At 45.4% G+C, this 15,042-nt stretch overlaps 1 protein-coding gene across 11 annotated transcripts in view; it reads left to right on the forward strand.

Annotated features, from left to right (window-relative positions):
• SEMA6D (semaphorin 6D) overlaps positions 1-15,042 on the forward strand; it is a 225,984-nt gene that overhangs the window by 190,213 nt on the left and 20,729 nt on the right. For 5 of the 11 annotated variants that reach the window (XM_032122353.1, XM_032122349.1, XM_032122355.1 and 2 more), the window contains exon 1: positions 4,869-5,010. The exons of 2 other annotated variants lie outside the window; for them this stretch is intronic. In XM_032122353.1, coding sequence (XP_031978244.1) covers positions 4,918-5,010 — 93 coding nt within the window. In that variant the 5' untranslated portion in view covers positions 4,869-4,917. Of the gene's footprint in view, positions 1-4,635; positions 4,752-4,867; positions 5,011-15,042 lie in introns of those variants that run through there. 4 more of the 11 variants (XM_032122354.1, XM_032122356.1, XM_032122358.1 and 1 more) reach the window with 3 other exon arrangements.

Genomic DNA, 15,042 nt, shown 5'->3' on the forward strand with positions numbered 1-15,042 from the left:
AAGCATTATAAAGAACTACACTCGTGATACCTTGGATACTATTTGCAGGGATAAATTTATGACATATTTTCTTAAGCTTACCCCTCTTTAAATAATTCTTGACTTATAACCAATTATTTGTCTGTATCAACACAGCACAGGCTTGTTATATTAGCAATTTGCTATTTTTAGCCAATTGGTGTAAATCATGAGTGACAATGTTTTGAAATGTCTCACTTCTGACTTGCATTGATACTACTACAAGCTCAGGACTCGAAGAAGGAAAATGGTTGGCTCAGCTTTATTGCTTTGCCAGCCAAACACTGGGATTTTCACCTATATTCCCCCTGGCAACAAGGTGTAGGGTGATTGAACGGGGATATGATTTAAATGCTCTCCAGGAAGATTAAAGACCCATCTCCTTGGGATCTGAACCATGGGGAATGGGGAAAAATCAGTGGCTGAAGAAGGGCGATACAGGGTTCATGGAGATGGGATGCTGAAGCCGGGAATGGTCGGCATTCAGAGGTGAGTGTTAGGAAACGTGTAATTCTGCATCGTGCAGGCTAACACCCTAATGAGCTATCAGTTTCAGCTTATGTGGCTTTAACCCTGTTCTGGTGATGAGCTGTGAGGCATTACAGCTTGATCTTCCTATTTTCTACATATATGTTCTTAAAAGTCCAAAGGAGGGAGTTCTTCACCAATCGATAGAGATAAAAAGCCTGTTTATCTAGGAAATTGTTCCACATTTATTCATGTATTATACATGCCTGCCCTGCCCTGTGCAATGGCTCCCAGGATATTGAGAAGACAAGAAGACACATAAAACCAGAGCTGTATGGAAATAACTTTTCTAGGTTGTTAATACGAACTAATATTATCCAGCAGACAAATGTTTACCCCTTCTATGGGAGCATTACTCATTGAATAGCACCTTAAATTGTCCAGCTAATTTTATGCACTTACAATAAATAAATTCTATTCTCTTTTATTATCAAACTTAATTACAGTCAAGGTAAGTCATAACATCGCACTTTGTAATTTAGATTTAAGGACAGTGAATATAAAAACTGCATGTCTACTTCATCAGGAATTATGTATCAATCCATATTAAATTACCTACCAGTTCCTCTATGCAATGCTTTGCAGTAGGCAGATGTCTATATGCACTGGCAAAAAAGAGAAGGGAGGAAGAGAATATTTAGCTAAAATAAAATGACTCTTAGGATGTAACATCATCACTTCTTGGCACTGCTGTGATTTGACCATCCCCCTGTAACTGACGTTTGCTGTTTTTATAGGAAATGACACAGCTTAAATGAACATATCCTCAAAGTGTAGGTTTGATATTTCATTCAGAAGCCATTGTGTCCGTGCGTTCGCATGCTGAGTCACCGACGGAGCTCTGGCTCAGCCAGGGGTAAACCATCAACGCCATTTCCCTCAGTCCTTGCTATTTCCTAGGGATGTGCCATTTGAGCTAACTTTCCTGAGCTACCATGCTCTGAAGGTGGTTTCCCAAACTTGCAAACTGCCCTGCACTCTGTGCACTTGCACTTCCTTACCAAACCACCATGTGGCTGAAGGGATTTCAATCAACACACCTGCTTGCTGAAATCAGTTCAGCTTTGGTTATAAACCCAGTGGAGGCATTCAAGCAGAATGAAATGCCTGTTTAAACACAGTTTAGTATTATCCATATTTTAATTAATAAAAAACTCAATATGTTGCTCTAACAGAGGGTAGTTCTATTATCAGTATGTGAATTTTTAATATTTTGCTTATTATATTTTCAAATTCATGAACAAGTGTTGCTCAAGTCTGTAAAACACTTAGAGGATGAAAAGTCCTTTGGAAAGAAGGAATAACCCATACACCCTACCCATGAGACAGGGTGGGTAAGTGCTCCTGTTACCACCTCGGACACGGGGGCTCATTGGAGCCAAAGCTGGTCCTCAGGCATTCCCAGCTGCTGGACTGACACACAGTCCATTTCATTCTGCCTCTGTACTTTCAGATTCTGCTGATGAGTTTCTTTTGCAAATCAATCATTCTAAGGGTAATTAACATTTAAAAGCCAGGTTTCTTTCAATTCCATTAGTATATTTGCGACAAGAAATGTGTTGGCAGAATCCAAAGGTTAAGAGTTACAATGAACAACAAGTTTTAGGATAAATGAAAGTTAAGGCCTAAAACAGCCTGACAACACCCCATTAATCTGCACACTATTGACACAATAGTGGTCTGTTGTGTCAATGAGGATTTAAGAAGCTTTGCAGCACATGTTACTGATAGTTTATCATATCAATAGGAGCCTGCATATATTTGTGTTTAAAAACCTGTGGCTGTGTAATTCCCTGACTGCACACATATTGTAAATGCACATACTTTAAATCCTTACATAAAGTGGTTTCTAGCCATGCAGCAAATTTTGAAATGATAATAAACTACCATATTTAAGTGTAGACACAAGGTATTAGTCTGGGCTGTACCAAAATCCTCTAAAATGCTGTACTTCTAGCTGAAGCCCTTTGCCCTACAGGAATGCAATCTGATTCTCAACATTGTGTCACCTGCCTAATTGAAGCAGAAGGAGATTTAAACCATATTAATCTTTCATCCTGATATACGGAAACCTTGAGTCAGCTTGTGGCTGGAAGCTATAGCAGGGAAGAAAGGTCCCTTCCCACAAGCTGCCCTTCTCAGAGCAGAGGGGAGCCTGCAGCCACAGCCCAGGCAGTGCCGAGCGCTGGGCATCTGATGCCCCCGCGGCAGGGATAACCGAGCAACATCGAGGAGTAATTTCTACATGGCAGTCACAAAAGAGGCGTATTAAATGAAAATATGAGTGGCTCTTCCAGTACTGCAGTTTTCCTGACTGGCACTACCATCAGGAGTTTCAAAAGCCAAGGAGCAAATCCCACATTTGTAATGCCCTGGTGTGGGTAGCCTGCGCAGAGGTACCTGTTTGTACCCACCATAAATCGACACCACAGAGTGTCTGACTTCCAGTGCAGAGGCCGCAGAGCTGTTCTGTGAAACGAATCCTTCTTTTTAAGGCACTTTCAGCTTTTTTTGTCCTCAGGTTGCAATTCGATTCCTAACCAAGCGAGTAGTCTCTATCGCAGCATTTTCATGCACTGTGCAAATTTCGATGCTTTTCAGATTAGGGCTGTTCATGAGAAAGAGAAAATAATGTCCTTACACCTTTAACCAGGCAGCAGCTCCTGGGGTGCCACATAGCTTTGCTGTGTTCGCTGTGAGGAAGCCCATAATGATCTTGCCTTTAGCCTGTCACCACTAGGAAACATCAGAGAGAGACAGCCAAGGGACTGAGTTGCCAAAAACCTCCTATTCCCATGGCTGGGAGATTTTGTTGGCACCATCTCTAAAGAGAATTTACTATGGGCCAAATCCTGGCGCCCTTGCTTAGATGAATCAGTTCTCAAGAGGCAACGCTCCCGCTGCGAGTGGTGCGTGCGTAAAAACCTGCCAGATCAGCCCAAAATACTGCTTGGGAGTATCAAGTGCTTGTCTTCCAGAGGGGTGGAAGCGACCAGCCCAAGGCTTTGCTGTGGAGACAGTGCTAAGGGGCAGGAATTTGGGAACTGCTCATGAATGAAGGATATATTCCCCAGCAAAAATCTCTAAATTACTTTTACTCGGAATTTTTTCTTATTTCCCATAAAACAAACACAGATGATACAGTTTGGCGAGTAATCCTTTTTTTTCCCCCTTTCAAGGGCATCCAAAATACTTCATGGTACTTTAAGCCTTAATTAATTTATCTTTCATGTGAAGAAAAATGAATTAGTGACAGCTATTTCCTGGACTTCATTTCTGGGATTAAACCCTTTGTTTCTGGAATATCTGAGGGGATTTTGGACAGGCATTTAAAAAGATGTCATTTCAAGGACACTCCCCCCCAGCACCACACGCGAAGTACTCGTCTGCAAAATCGAGTCTCATCAGCCTGCAAAATTGCATTGCTCGCAATGACTTTTTTCTTCCCAAGTAGAAATGAAAATTTCTGTCTTAAGAAGCGAAGGTGGCGTCGGCGATGAACAAAACGCCTTCTCGATGGCTTCGCCCCAGCTGTTTACCTCCGCGGCCTGGGGGGGGGGGGGGGGGGGACGCAGGTTTGCCGAGGTGGGCTGGGAAGGGCGAAACTACGGGCGAAGTTTGCCGGAGCTCCGCGCAGCCGGCCGGGGCCGGGGCCGGTGTGGGGGCCGGGGCGGCGCCCGGCGCTGCCCGCGGCGGGGGAGGCGGGGGCGGGGGGCAGCGGCCGGGGCGGTGCCGGTCCGCCCCCGCCCCGCCATGGCGCGACTCGCCGAGCTCCGCCGCCCGCCGCGGGCCGCGCTCCGGGTGCGGTGAGACCGAAAAGTTGTCCGCGGTAGCGGCGGGGTGGGGGCCGGGGGCCGCCGCGGTGCCGGCGGCGGGACGCACGGCGAGGGACGGGCGAGAATAAATCCATTCGCGGGAGGTGGAGGCAGGGGTGGGCTCTGCCGGGGGCGCCTCCCCCGCGCCGCCCCGGCTCCCGGCGTAGCGCCGGGATGGGGCGCCCGGCGGGGGACGGCGGGCGGAGCGGGCCCCGCCGGCGGGCGGCGGCCGCGGGCAGCGGCGCGGCGGCTGCAGGTACCGGGGAGAGCGGCGGGAGCGCGGCGGCGCTGCCGAGCGGAGCCGGCGGGAGCCGGCGCCGGCCGCAGACGGGGCAGCCGAAGCGGAGCTGTCGGGTTTATCCCCGGCGAAGTCGCCCCGAGGCGCTTGGGGTGAGTTGGGGCTGGCGCCGCGTCGGGGGCTGAGCCGGCCCGGCCCGGGGCTCGGCGCTGCCGGCGGGGCGGGCAGCCTGGCGAGGCGTGATTTACGGGCTCTCCGGCAGCAGCCGGGCGCTGGGAGGCAGAGGGAGCCGCGTTTCCAGCTCCCCATCAATTATGGATGGAAACAAATACTGGAGTCAGTTCTGAATTACGCCCGTGCCGCGGCGGGGGCCAGCTCCGCGCCCGCCCTCCTGCCGAAAACAATGCTCAGGTGCAGAGCGGCGAAACTTTTTTTTTTTTCCTGGGGGGGTGGGGGCGTTTCATCACTGCAGAAACCGATACAGCTGCTTTCAGGGAGTAATTAGAAAGGGTTTAAAGCCTTCTTTATTATTTATAAGCATGAATGGAAATGAAAGGTCACACAGATATATCTAGGTGGCTTTTACTCTTGTGTTTTAAAGGGCTGTGGGGTGGTTGTGCAGGGGGTTTTTTTATGGTTGTTGTGTTTTGTCTTGTGAGTTGAAAAATGCGATGAACTGCTTTAGGTTGATGTGTTGAAAATATTGTAGTTCCGGTGGATATCCCACTTGTTAGCATGAATATTGCTAGTCTTAAATTAGTGGATTTCTGCCAATCTCTAGGTTGTTTCTTACTTCTGGTCAAGATTATGTCTGTATCACAGGCATGAGCCTGTGAGTAATTTGAACAAAATTCAGCCCTCGGTGTGTAAAGTCATTTGTATGTGTGTGTGGCTTAGAATACATTTACTTTTGAGCATAGCAGCAGCAATGATGGTTCATAATGCTCACATATGTGGCACTTGCTGTACAGATGGTATTGTAGCTTATCCATGTACACACACACGCTTCGCACATAATGTGCAGGAATTACAGCAAACTTCCTCCAGAATACTGTTCAGTGCTCTGTAAATGCGTGGCATTTTTTTTTCCTCTGGTTATTTCCTTGAGGGGAAAAAAGCATACATCTTTATTGGGGTACCTTTGTGTTTCAAGTTGTTGGTCTTACTAATATTCCCAAATATTATTTGAAAGAACAGCTTCCTACTGTCTTAGAGGCGTTTACTGCTGGTCTGTTGCTCTCACACACAAATACTTGCACAGAGAATTTTCTGAGGTTCTCTCCTTTTTCTAAGTCCAACAGGAAGCTCATTGTAAAGCTTTGCAATTACTTTTGTGGCAAAAGAGAATAGACGTTTTTCCTGCTTTATTCACGCTGTAAAATTCTGTGCACCTCTAAAGTCTACTTCAGTTCCTTTCAGTAAATTAAGCTGTATGTAATCATGTTTAATGTAGTAAGTGACGGGCATATTTTCTTATGTTGGCAGATATTGTATAAACATTTACTCTGGCTTAGATAAAAACAAATTGCCAGCTTAGTGCTCTGATTTCTTTTCTATATAATTATGAACTTGAACAGTTTTTGTGTTAACTAATATAAAGCTCAGGGTTTTTTAAATCAGGAAGAAAAAGTTTGTAGTAAGAATTTATTAGGATTCTGAATTATGTAGCTCAGATTTGTTTTTAGAAAGCCAGCCAAAAAAGTATAACCCAGAGGCTCTACGTTGGTTTATTTAACCAGCTTCTCACTTTCATCTGCACCTTTAGTTACAGTGAGCCTTCCTCCCCCATATCCTGCAGTCTGTCACTACCTGCTCTCCTTTATGGTGAGATGCAACAGAGATAACATCATTTTCTAAATGTGCTTTGTGTGATGCAGGAGTGTGTGCCAGGAATACAGTGATGGCCCTGTCAAAGCTCTACAAACCAGCTGTATGGCTGCGGGTTTTTTCCCCCCAGCCTCTCGCGCCCTTTGAGCTGGACCATCTGAACGTTTCTGGGAATGGCTGAGCTGAGCCGACTGTTAGAGCAGATACTTTAGCCCTTGGAGCTGCCATAACTTTGCTGTGTGTTTATGAAAAGCACACATTTCGATAGAATGCTTAATTATAGATGCAATTTCACTCTAGGTTGATCTTTGATCTGATCGGTCCTGTCATGGGAGGTGTGTAAAGGAAAAATCCATCATGGAAGTTCAGTTCAAAGTGTGTGTTAGGCTTTGTAATAATGTATCTTCTGGTCTTACTACAGTCGATCACATTCAGATTTCAGTTCTGGATTTTTGTGAGTTTTAAATTCTTTTAAAAACATTAGTGCACTTAACACAGGACTCAGTATCCCCTGAAGTCAGGTGTAGCCCAGTTAGATGGACAGAACCTGCATGGAAATGTTGAAATGCTATGGTTGTTTGTCCTTCTGAAAATTAAAAAGAAATTTGAAATCTGAGGTCAAGAGGAGATCGGGGTGAATACGGTCAGTTTTCATCAAGTGTTAGAGAAGTGGTATGACTGAGACTGTTTCAGTTCTAGTCTTCCTTTTTAAGACAAAGGAAACAGTTACTTCAACAGCTTCTGTGCCTGTATGAGCTTATGTGGAGCTTACTTATCTTGCAGTCTGATATCTTTCAAGGTTCAGACTATGTGTTTGCTGACTGAACAGAGGAGATGCTGGTTGATTACATACTCCTATGTTAAACATACCTCTAATTCCAGGTTGATAAAATCAGGTACCTTTCCACTTGATAAAGTAATAATTTGCTCCACAAGTAATTAAGAAAAGATGGAATAAGGCATATTACTGGCATTGGGTAGTACAAGTTATTTTCAGTCTTAGCAACTCTGTATGTAATTAAAACAGTTCAAATGTCGCTTTCGTCAAAACTGCTTCTCGAACAGATGATCTCTTCTTACGCATCCGATAAGCTACTGCAGTTACTGCTAAAATCCATCTAAGCCATTTTATTAAGCTGTTACTTGTTCTGTGAATAGCTGCCAGCCTTAAGTTCAAAGGAAAGTGGGTTCTGATTTGTTCCCATGTCACATGGAAGAGGTGTGCAGTGAGAATACTATTACTGCCCTTTGGATGCTGTTTGTGGAGCTCTGTGTGTTGTCTGCCATAGCCTTCTTTCCCTCGTCGTGGCTTGACAGTAATTACAGTACAGCTAATATCAGGAGTTGATTCAGTTTAGTCAGATGGGAAGACTGTTGAATTGTCCCACTTCCAAAGGCAAATGTTTGTGTTAACCACAGAGATCAAATCTGTAGTGCACATATATAACATATGAATAGTATTTATTTCCCTAACTTTCCTATTCCATTCGGCTTTTGTTAACTAACCCAGATTAGCATTTTAACAACCCTGAAGTGAACTTCTGCCATTCTTCCTGCTTGGACAGTGTGTGTAGACTATCCATCATCCTGTCCTTGGCCACAACAGGCTACTGGCTCCAGAACCATTTGGAGCTACACAGAAACCATCCGACTGTGAACAGCACAGCTGGCTACAGCAATTTTTTCTTCCACGCCACTGGCAGCATTGTCTGGCTATGGTAACTAAAGTTAACATCCAGAACATGAAGTTTCTTTCATTCTGGCACCCCTGCCCAGCCCCGCTGCAGCTCGGTGTGCACACCTGCAGGAGGAAGGGCTTCAAAATGGCTGGGAGGAGTCAGGCAACCGCTGGACTCTTGCTTTTCAAGGCTCCAGTTTGGGAGACAGCAACCTGTTGTTTGGAGTGGGATTACATTAACTCTGTCCGTACTCGAGAGGGAGCTGGCTGGCTGAATGCTGTGTGCGCTCAGTGTTGCAGATCGGGGTGTGCTTGGGAAGCGCCAGCTAAAGAAACAGAACTTGCCGCTTTAACTTAGCCACACAAATTGCCAAGGAGCACAGAAAGGAACGGAGAATTTCGGCTGTGTATTTCACACATTCTTGTAGAAGCCTTTTTAGTTCCACAACGGAAACCATGTGATTTCACAGGATCTGTGCCCAGACTCTAATACTTGCTACAGATGCTTTCCTTGGTTTGTTTTGTGGATCTATGAATGCAATAGGAATAAGTTGTTACAGGATTTGTTGTTTTAATTCTGATGTGTGCTGTGAAGGGCAGGTAACCAGCAGGTGAATGTACTTGTGACTCTTTGGTAATTTTACTTGTTGAGATTTTTGCATAATTTAAATAAATTGGCCTAGCATGGCTGTCTGTCATGTGTGAGCCGCTGCTTTCTTGCTAGACGAGAACTTTTGCGTTCAAGAGCAAAGGAGGTCAAGAGGTATTACTGGGAAGGGAGGGGCTTGGTGGGAGTGGAGGAGCAAAGAAGTGGTGGTGGAAGAGGAGGAGTGAGGAGCTCAGGCAAGCAAGTGACATTTATTCTGTCCAGAATGGTTACAAACCTTGTAAACTAAATCACTCCCTGGACAGCTTTGATTTATATTCTCACACAGCAGATTGGCCTTGGTCTGCCTGACCTTGGTAACATAACAGAGGTCGTATTTGCACACAGAGACTCTTCGTGCAAAAAGGTTCATTGTTGCTGTTACTTTTTTTTTTTTTTAACTGTTGCATCTGGGAGCCAAATTGCAGCCCAGGTTTCTAATTGGACAGGCACTGGATAAACACAGAATGAAAGGGATGGATCCTGTTCTCACAGTGGATGGTTTAAAAGAAGAGATGGCAGATGGGTACAGTTGGGCAGTGGCCTCTAGAAGCAGGAGAGCTGTGCTGACCTGCATAATCAGCAGCTGTGCTGGCGCACAAGCCACCTAAACATAGCTGAGCTGCGTGTGTCAGGGAAAGGGGGCACACACACTTCGGCATCAGAGGCAAGGAGAGCTTTGAAGAGGGCCTGGGATGAGAATGAGGAGTTAATTGGCAGATGCGTGCTAGGGGGCTCTTCAAGTGTGTGAGGGACAGCAGGGAGGCAAACGCAGAGTTGCTCATCTAGAGAGGTAACGAGTGAGCAGTGGGGACCGGCATCACAGACTGGCTGCCCACCAGCGGTGGGAGTGAAACCTCAGAGGAGATGAGGGCTGATCAGCTGGTCACTCAGCTCAGCTATTACTGCAATAATGGGCTTTTCTTAATGTGAGCTACAAAGTTCATATTTCTTTTACCAAATGGTCATGGCAGCTGGGACTCTGCTTTCTCAAGCAGCAGTAAAGTACCAGCTCACTGTTGGGTAGGGCCTTCCTCAGAGCTTTATTGTGGTGTGAAACGAAAGGTATTTCCCTCAAGTGCTGCTGCCTCGCATCCCAGGCGTGTGTATGGGCGCTGGTGGTGGGCAGGGACTGCAGCACCAGCACAAAGTGTTGCTGCTATTTCTGTGTCTGTCTGTCATGACAGACACACTTTGGGGTCGAAAGAAAATCTTCACGCTTGCATGTCAAGCCCTTGTTTATGCTGTGCCTCCATTTAGGTACCCCCTTCCCATGCTGTGCGAACACCTACGTGTCCCCTCGGGCTGTGGAACCATCATGTTTTGGGAGACCACAGAGAAGAATAATGCGTATTTAATTTACAAAAACCTCCATGTATAGTTAAGGCTGCAGTATTAAAATGTTAAATGGCACTTGAATGTAGCCCAGCGTGAGGGAGCGTGGCTCTACCTGTTGGTGTGATGGTAGCTGAAGCAAGAAAGGGCTGTGGGCAGCACGTGTGTTCCCCGGGCAATGCAGCTCTCAGGAGTGAAATACCAGAGCACTGCCTGGTGGGTCAGTGCCCTGTGGAAAGAACTTGAACCAAACAACCTGGAAGGCAGGAGAGGGCCCTCTGGCTCTTCGACAGTTGTCCAAGAGCCAGCTTTGGCACCCCTTGCAAATATAGCTCTTTTGTGTGTTGCCACCTGGGGACGAGTGCCGGAGAGAAGAGAACGGATAACAGAGGAAAAGCAGTAGTGGGAAAGCTGTCAACAGTGTGTGAACAATGTCCCCAGGTGTCTCATGAAAGGAGTAATAAGGGAGGGGGGAAATAATCTTGCAGAGTTGAATGGTTTCTTTCAATTTGCAAACTTCTCTCTGTGACAGTTTCTTTAACGCAGCACGTGTTTATCAAAGATTAACACCGAAAAGCCAGTAATTTGTTTTTGTTCAGCAAATCATATTTTCTTCATAAAGTAAATGCCGTGTGGATATTTTTAGCATTATGTAGGTTTTTTCCTTGATGATAACCTCAGACAAAACTAATCAAATCTCATGCTTTGGGGATTAATCTGATTTCCTGCAAGGGTACGGATAGAATTTTTTTTGTCTTGCCTACCACCATACAGGTTTTACTGTGAGAGTGGATTATGGCTTCTCCTCCCCCTAAAGCACCAGGCTTTCATCCTCACCAAAACCATAGCAAACACGGCTCATGGCTGAACAGTGGTCTTCAGCTGCAAACTGTGCCAGCACAAACCTAAATGTTTGGTGCAGACAGGTAAGAAAAATAGACCTGCAGACGTAAACAATGTGGGGGTTAGGTATGATTATCCTGGCCAATATTACTAGTGACAGCACAAGGATTTAAGGAAACATTGTAATTGTACTGGGGGTCTGGGGAGGCTGGTGTGGAAGAGAGAAGGACACAGGTCATAACAGAAAGCTTTAAAGCTCTAAGTCTTGTTCTCTCATTTGCCAGAGATTTCCTTCTGACCTTGATTGAAGCACTTGCAGTCCATATGTTACTGGTCTGTTTTTGTTTTTTTTTTTTAATTTTAAGGTCTGATCTGTGACTTCTCTGTGGCTCACTAGTCAAAATGCCGAAGTATTGTGAGGCAAATATTTCCCTGTCCTGCAGGGTGAATGTTACCATGAGGTGATGGAGCCCAAGTAAGAGAGAGGAGGGAGAGCTGGTGCCCAGCACGGCTGCCTCCAGTTGCAAACGCCGTCGTGGGTGGGCTCTGCAGGTTGTGTTTGCTCTGTGGAAAGTGGGCACTTCTGTGGTGCAGAGCTCCCCACATGTGAATCAACACAGGGATGTGCCCTAGCTTGGGACCCAGAGCAGGGATAGCCATGGCTGCACATTTCACCAGTCCTGGCTCCAGCCCCAAAGTGGCAACAGATAGGTGCAGTTTACCTTACTGCACTTCTATCACTTTAAAAACTTCAACAGACTTCAGGGCAAGGAATCAGCCCGATCAAATTCTGTACTAATACATATGATTTCTAAAGAAATAAAAATAAATTTTTCACCACTACTCTGCATTTCTGGTAAGCCAGGTCCCCTGAAAAGCACAGGCACCTCTCAAGGCATCTCCCTGTCCCTCTGACCATCCCCAGGGTCTCACAGCATGAGCACCGATGTTCCCCCTCTCCCCTGTGAATATGTATATACATACTTTTACAAATACACACTTGGAGACTACAAAAGCAGCAAATGTGATAATGTGATCCAACTGTTCGGTGCTAGGCTAGAAAGAAGTATTTTTCTGCCATTATGTGAAAATTTAGCGTGACTGGAACAGAGTCTGCATTTGATTAGGCAATTTAAGAAATGGAAGAGACTTCATACTGTAGGGCAGTGCTGCAAAACAATTGCTCGGAACATGTTCTAAAATTGGTTTGCTTTCACCAGATTTCCATGTGTTTCTGCACGACATCTCAAATGAAAGTATGGGCAGTCACGTGGCAAGTGACAACATTTTGGTATTATGGTAAATCAAAGCAGCAGTTTAAACAATTACTCCAGATCCTGAGAAGACTTTGAGATTTAAAAAACAAACAAAAAAAACCCCCAAGAAAACGAAACTATTTACTGTCAGCCTGGGAAACACATTTCATAACACATCCTTTCACTGGTGTAGTTAATCTTTAATCGTAACAAGAGAATAGTAATTGTTAACTTTGAGCTCCAGGTTCCTCCAGGTTTTCATGCCTGTGTTTTGTACATGTAATTGATTGTGCCTAGGACAGGGGCAGAGCACATGCTTTGCATATACAAATAGGTGACTGGGTGGCCAGCTACCAGATTTGTCTGTGCAGAAAAACCAAGCCTAGTTAAAAGCACGTTGTTCCCCAGTCTGTGTAGGCAGTATTCTTGCAGGCAAGGCTGGCTGACCATTCCAGCCCTGAGAATGGCATACTGAGAATACCAGCACAGTGTTTAAGGTCTCTCATGTGCTTCTTGCCCATTGAGTCTTCTCCTGTCTCTCCCTTTGCATTTTCCGCAGCCATTTACTTCTCTCTGAAGTGAGAGCAGTGACATGCAGCAGCCTTTTCCCCAGCAGCAGCAGCTCCAGCCAGCAATGCTCCAGCGAGGCACAGTGATGAGATGCTGGAGGGGTGTTTGTAGCACGGGAGAGCAGTGGGTGGAAAGAAGTGATGCTTTCTGGAGTGAGGTTGACAGCAACATTGTCTGAGGCACAGCCTGTTGAACAGCAGATGTGCCCTTTCCACAGTGCAAATCCCTTTTTTCTTCGTCTGCCTTGCTTGTTGGGGCGTATTCCTACCCCCAAACCTCCCTTCCATTTCAAAACATCCCATTCACTTCATCCAGCAGGCAAATGCTGACCTCCTGGGCTCCATCCAGGACTCAAATGGGCAGCACTTATCTCAGGATCAGGGCTGCAGCCCTGCTCAGGGGGAAGGCTGCTTAGACTGCTTTGTGCAGGGCTGGGAGACAGCAGGGCTGGCAGACAGCAGGCCCGGGGTGCTGCCAGCAACTCCCTTGGCTGTGGCGTCAGCTGAACTTGTGCAAGTTGTGCCTGAGACCTTCATTATGTCCTCACCTTCAAATACTGGTTTATACCTGTCTCAGAGTTGCCTTATCAGATGATGCCTAATCACGCTGAAATGATTGGCAGTTTTGCTATGTAAATCATGTTCTGCAGGCTTCCGGGAAGAACACTGACTTCCTTCACTTAAGCACTCACCCACATTTGTAGCCAGCCCTCCCAGAGGGAGGAAAAGTGGGTTTTAGGCTTTTGTTTCAGGCCAAGGGGAGGCAGTTTGAGTGTTACTGAACGTATGTCCAAGCCTGTATGTGCTACTGTAGGTAATTAGGTCTCTGCCATTATGGCTTAAGGGTTCTCTCTACTTTTCAGGATAAAAGTATTTTGGTCTAATACACACTAATCAAAAGCATCAGACACCTCTGACGCAGCTGGGAGCTGGGGGTGCTCAGGACTTCACCCTGATGAGCCACAGCTGCTCTCCCCAGCAAGGTGGCTTTGCTTTGCTCTGGTTGGGGTCAGGGCAGCGGTGGGAGTTCCTGCTTCCAGAGCTGCCCATGGCCAGGAATTAATGGAGGATCAGGGCCAAGAGTGTGGAACAAATGTCACTGTACTGACATTCTCTGCACCAGTTCGCAGACACTTCCACAAATAAATTTAATATATCCTAGGGCAGTCCCAGCTGGGCATGAGCAGTTTGAATTAATGAAATGCAGGTCTGCTAAAATGGTGAATCCAGAGCTCTGCTTAAGTTAAAGCACCTTGCACTCCATCACCAATAGCCCAACCCTGGCAAACTTGCAAGGAAAGCATGTCCTGCAGAGCTTTGCAAAACAGCACAGATCTGACCATAGATTTGAGCTGAAGTCAAAGGTTGGTTTCAGGTGCAGGACTTTCGTGTTAATCCTTATAAGGGAAGCTAGTTAACATTCAGTCTCAAAAATTAACTTAAAATAACCATAATTGAGGCAATCACTTACAGTTTGCTCAGCATTTTATTTCCTTTCCTGCTGGAACTATCTGGTGTTCAAGTAAATTTTTGATCACAGGAGAATTTAGCCCTCAAAGTGCTTCTAATCAACCACCAAACACTTGCATCATTAAAAGTCACCGCATCCATTTTGCAAGTTCTGTCAGCTCCTTCTAGAGCAAGAGGGGTGCGCTTGCTGCAACATTCAAAGCCTGCAAACAACTGAAGTGTAGCTGGCAGTGCCATAAGCCAATTAAGATGAAAGCTGTGATACTCAGTGGTAGGGTTTCATCACTTTAATACTAAACTATCTTTTTTTACTTAGGCATAGATCAAGAGGTGTTAATGCAGAATCCTTAAAAGAAGTCAAGTATTATCTTAAAATAACAGACCTGTTATTTGCACTTTCATGCTCAATTAATATCTCAGCCCTAAATATCCTAAATTTTTTCTCCAGAGCTGCAGACTTTAAAGTTGTTAGAAAAAGTAAGGATGGCTGCATACTGCAAGTTTACATTTGGGTGTACCTTTATAGGACAGAAAGAGTTTTTGTCACCTATTTATCATACAAAATCATGCTTCATGTTCCTAAAAGGGACTACAAGAATTAAGTACCTTTCTTTCATTATAGCCACAAATATTTTCCTGTTATTTGATAATTAGCTGAAACAATCTGTCACCAAATTCCTCAACATGGATTTATCACATCATAGAGAATCTCTAAGATTTGGATGTACAGTAAACCTCTGTGTCAGGCATTGCCTTGAGGAACTTTATTGAAGTCAGCCTTCATTAGAAGAAACACATACTGGAATGACATTAAAAAGA

This window comes from Corvus moneduloides, chromosome 13 (assembly GCF_009650955.1).
Source record: "Corvus moneduloides isolate bCorMon1 chromosome 13, bCorMon1.pri, whole genome shotgun sequence".
NCBI lineage: Eukaryota > Metazoa > Chordata > Aves > Passeriformes > Corvidae > Corvus > Corvus moneduloides.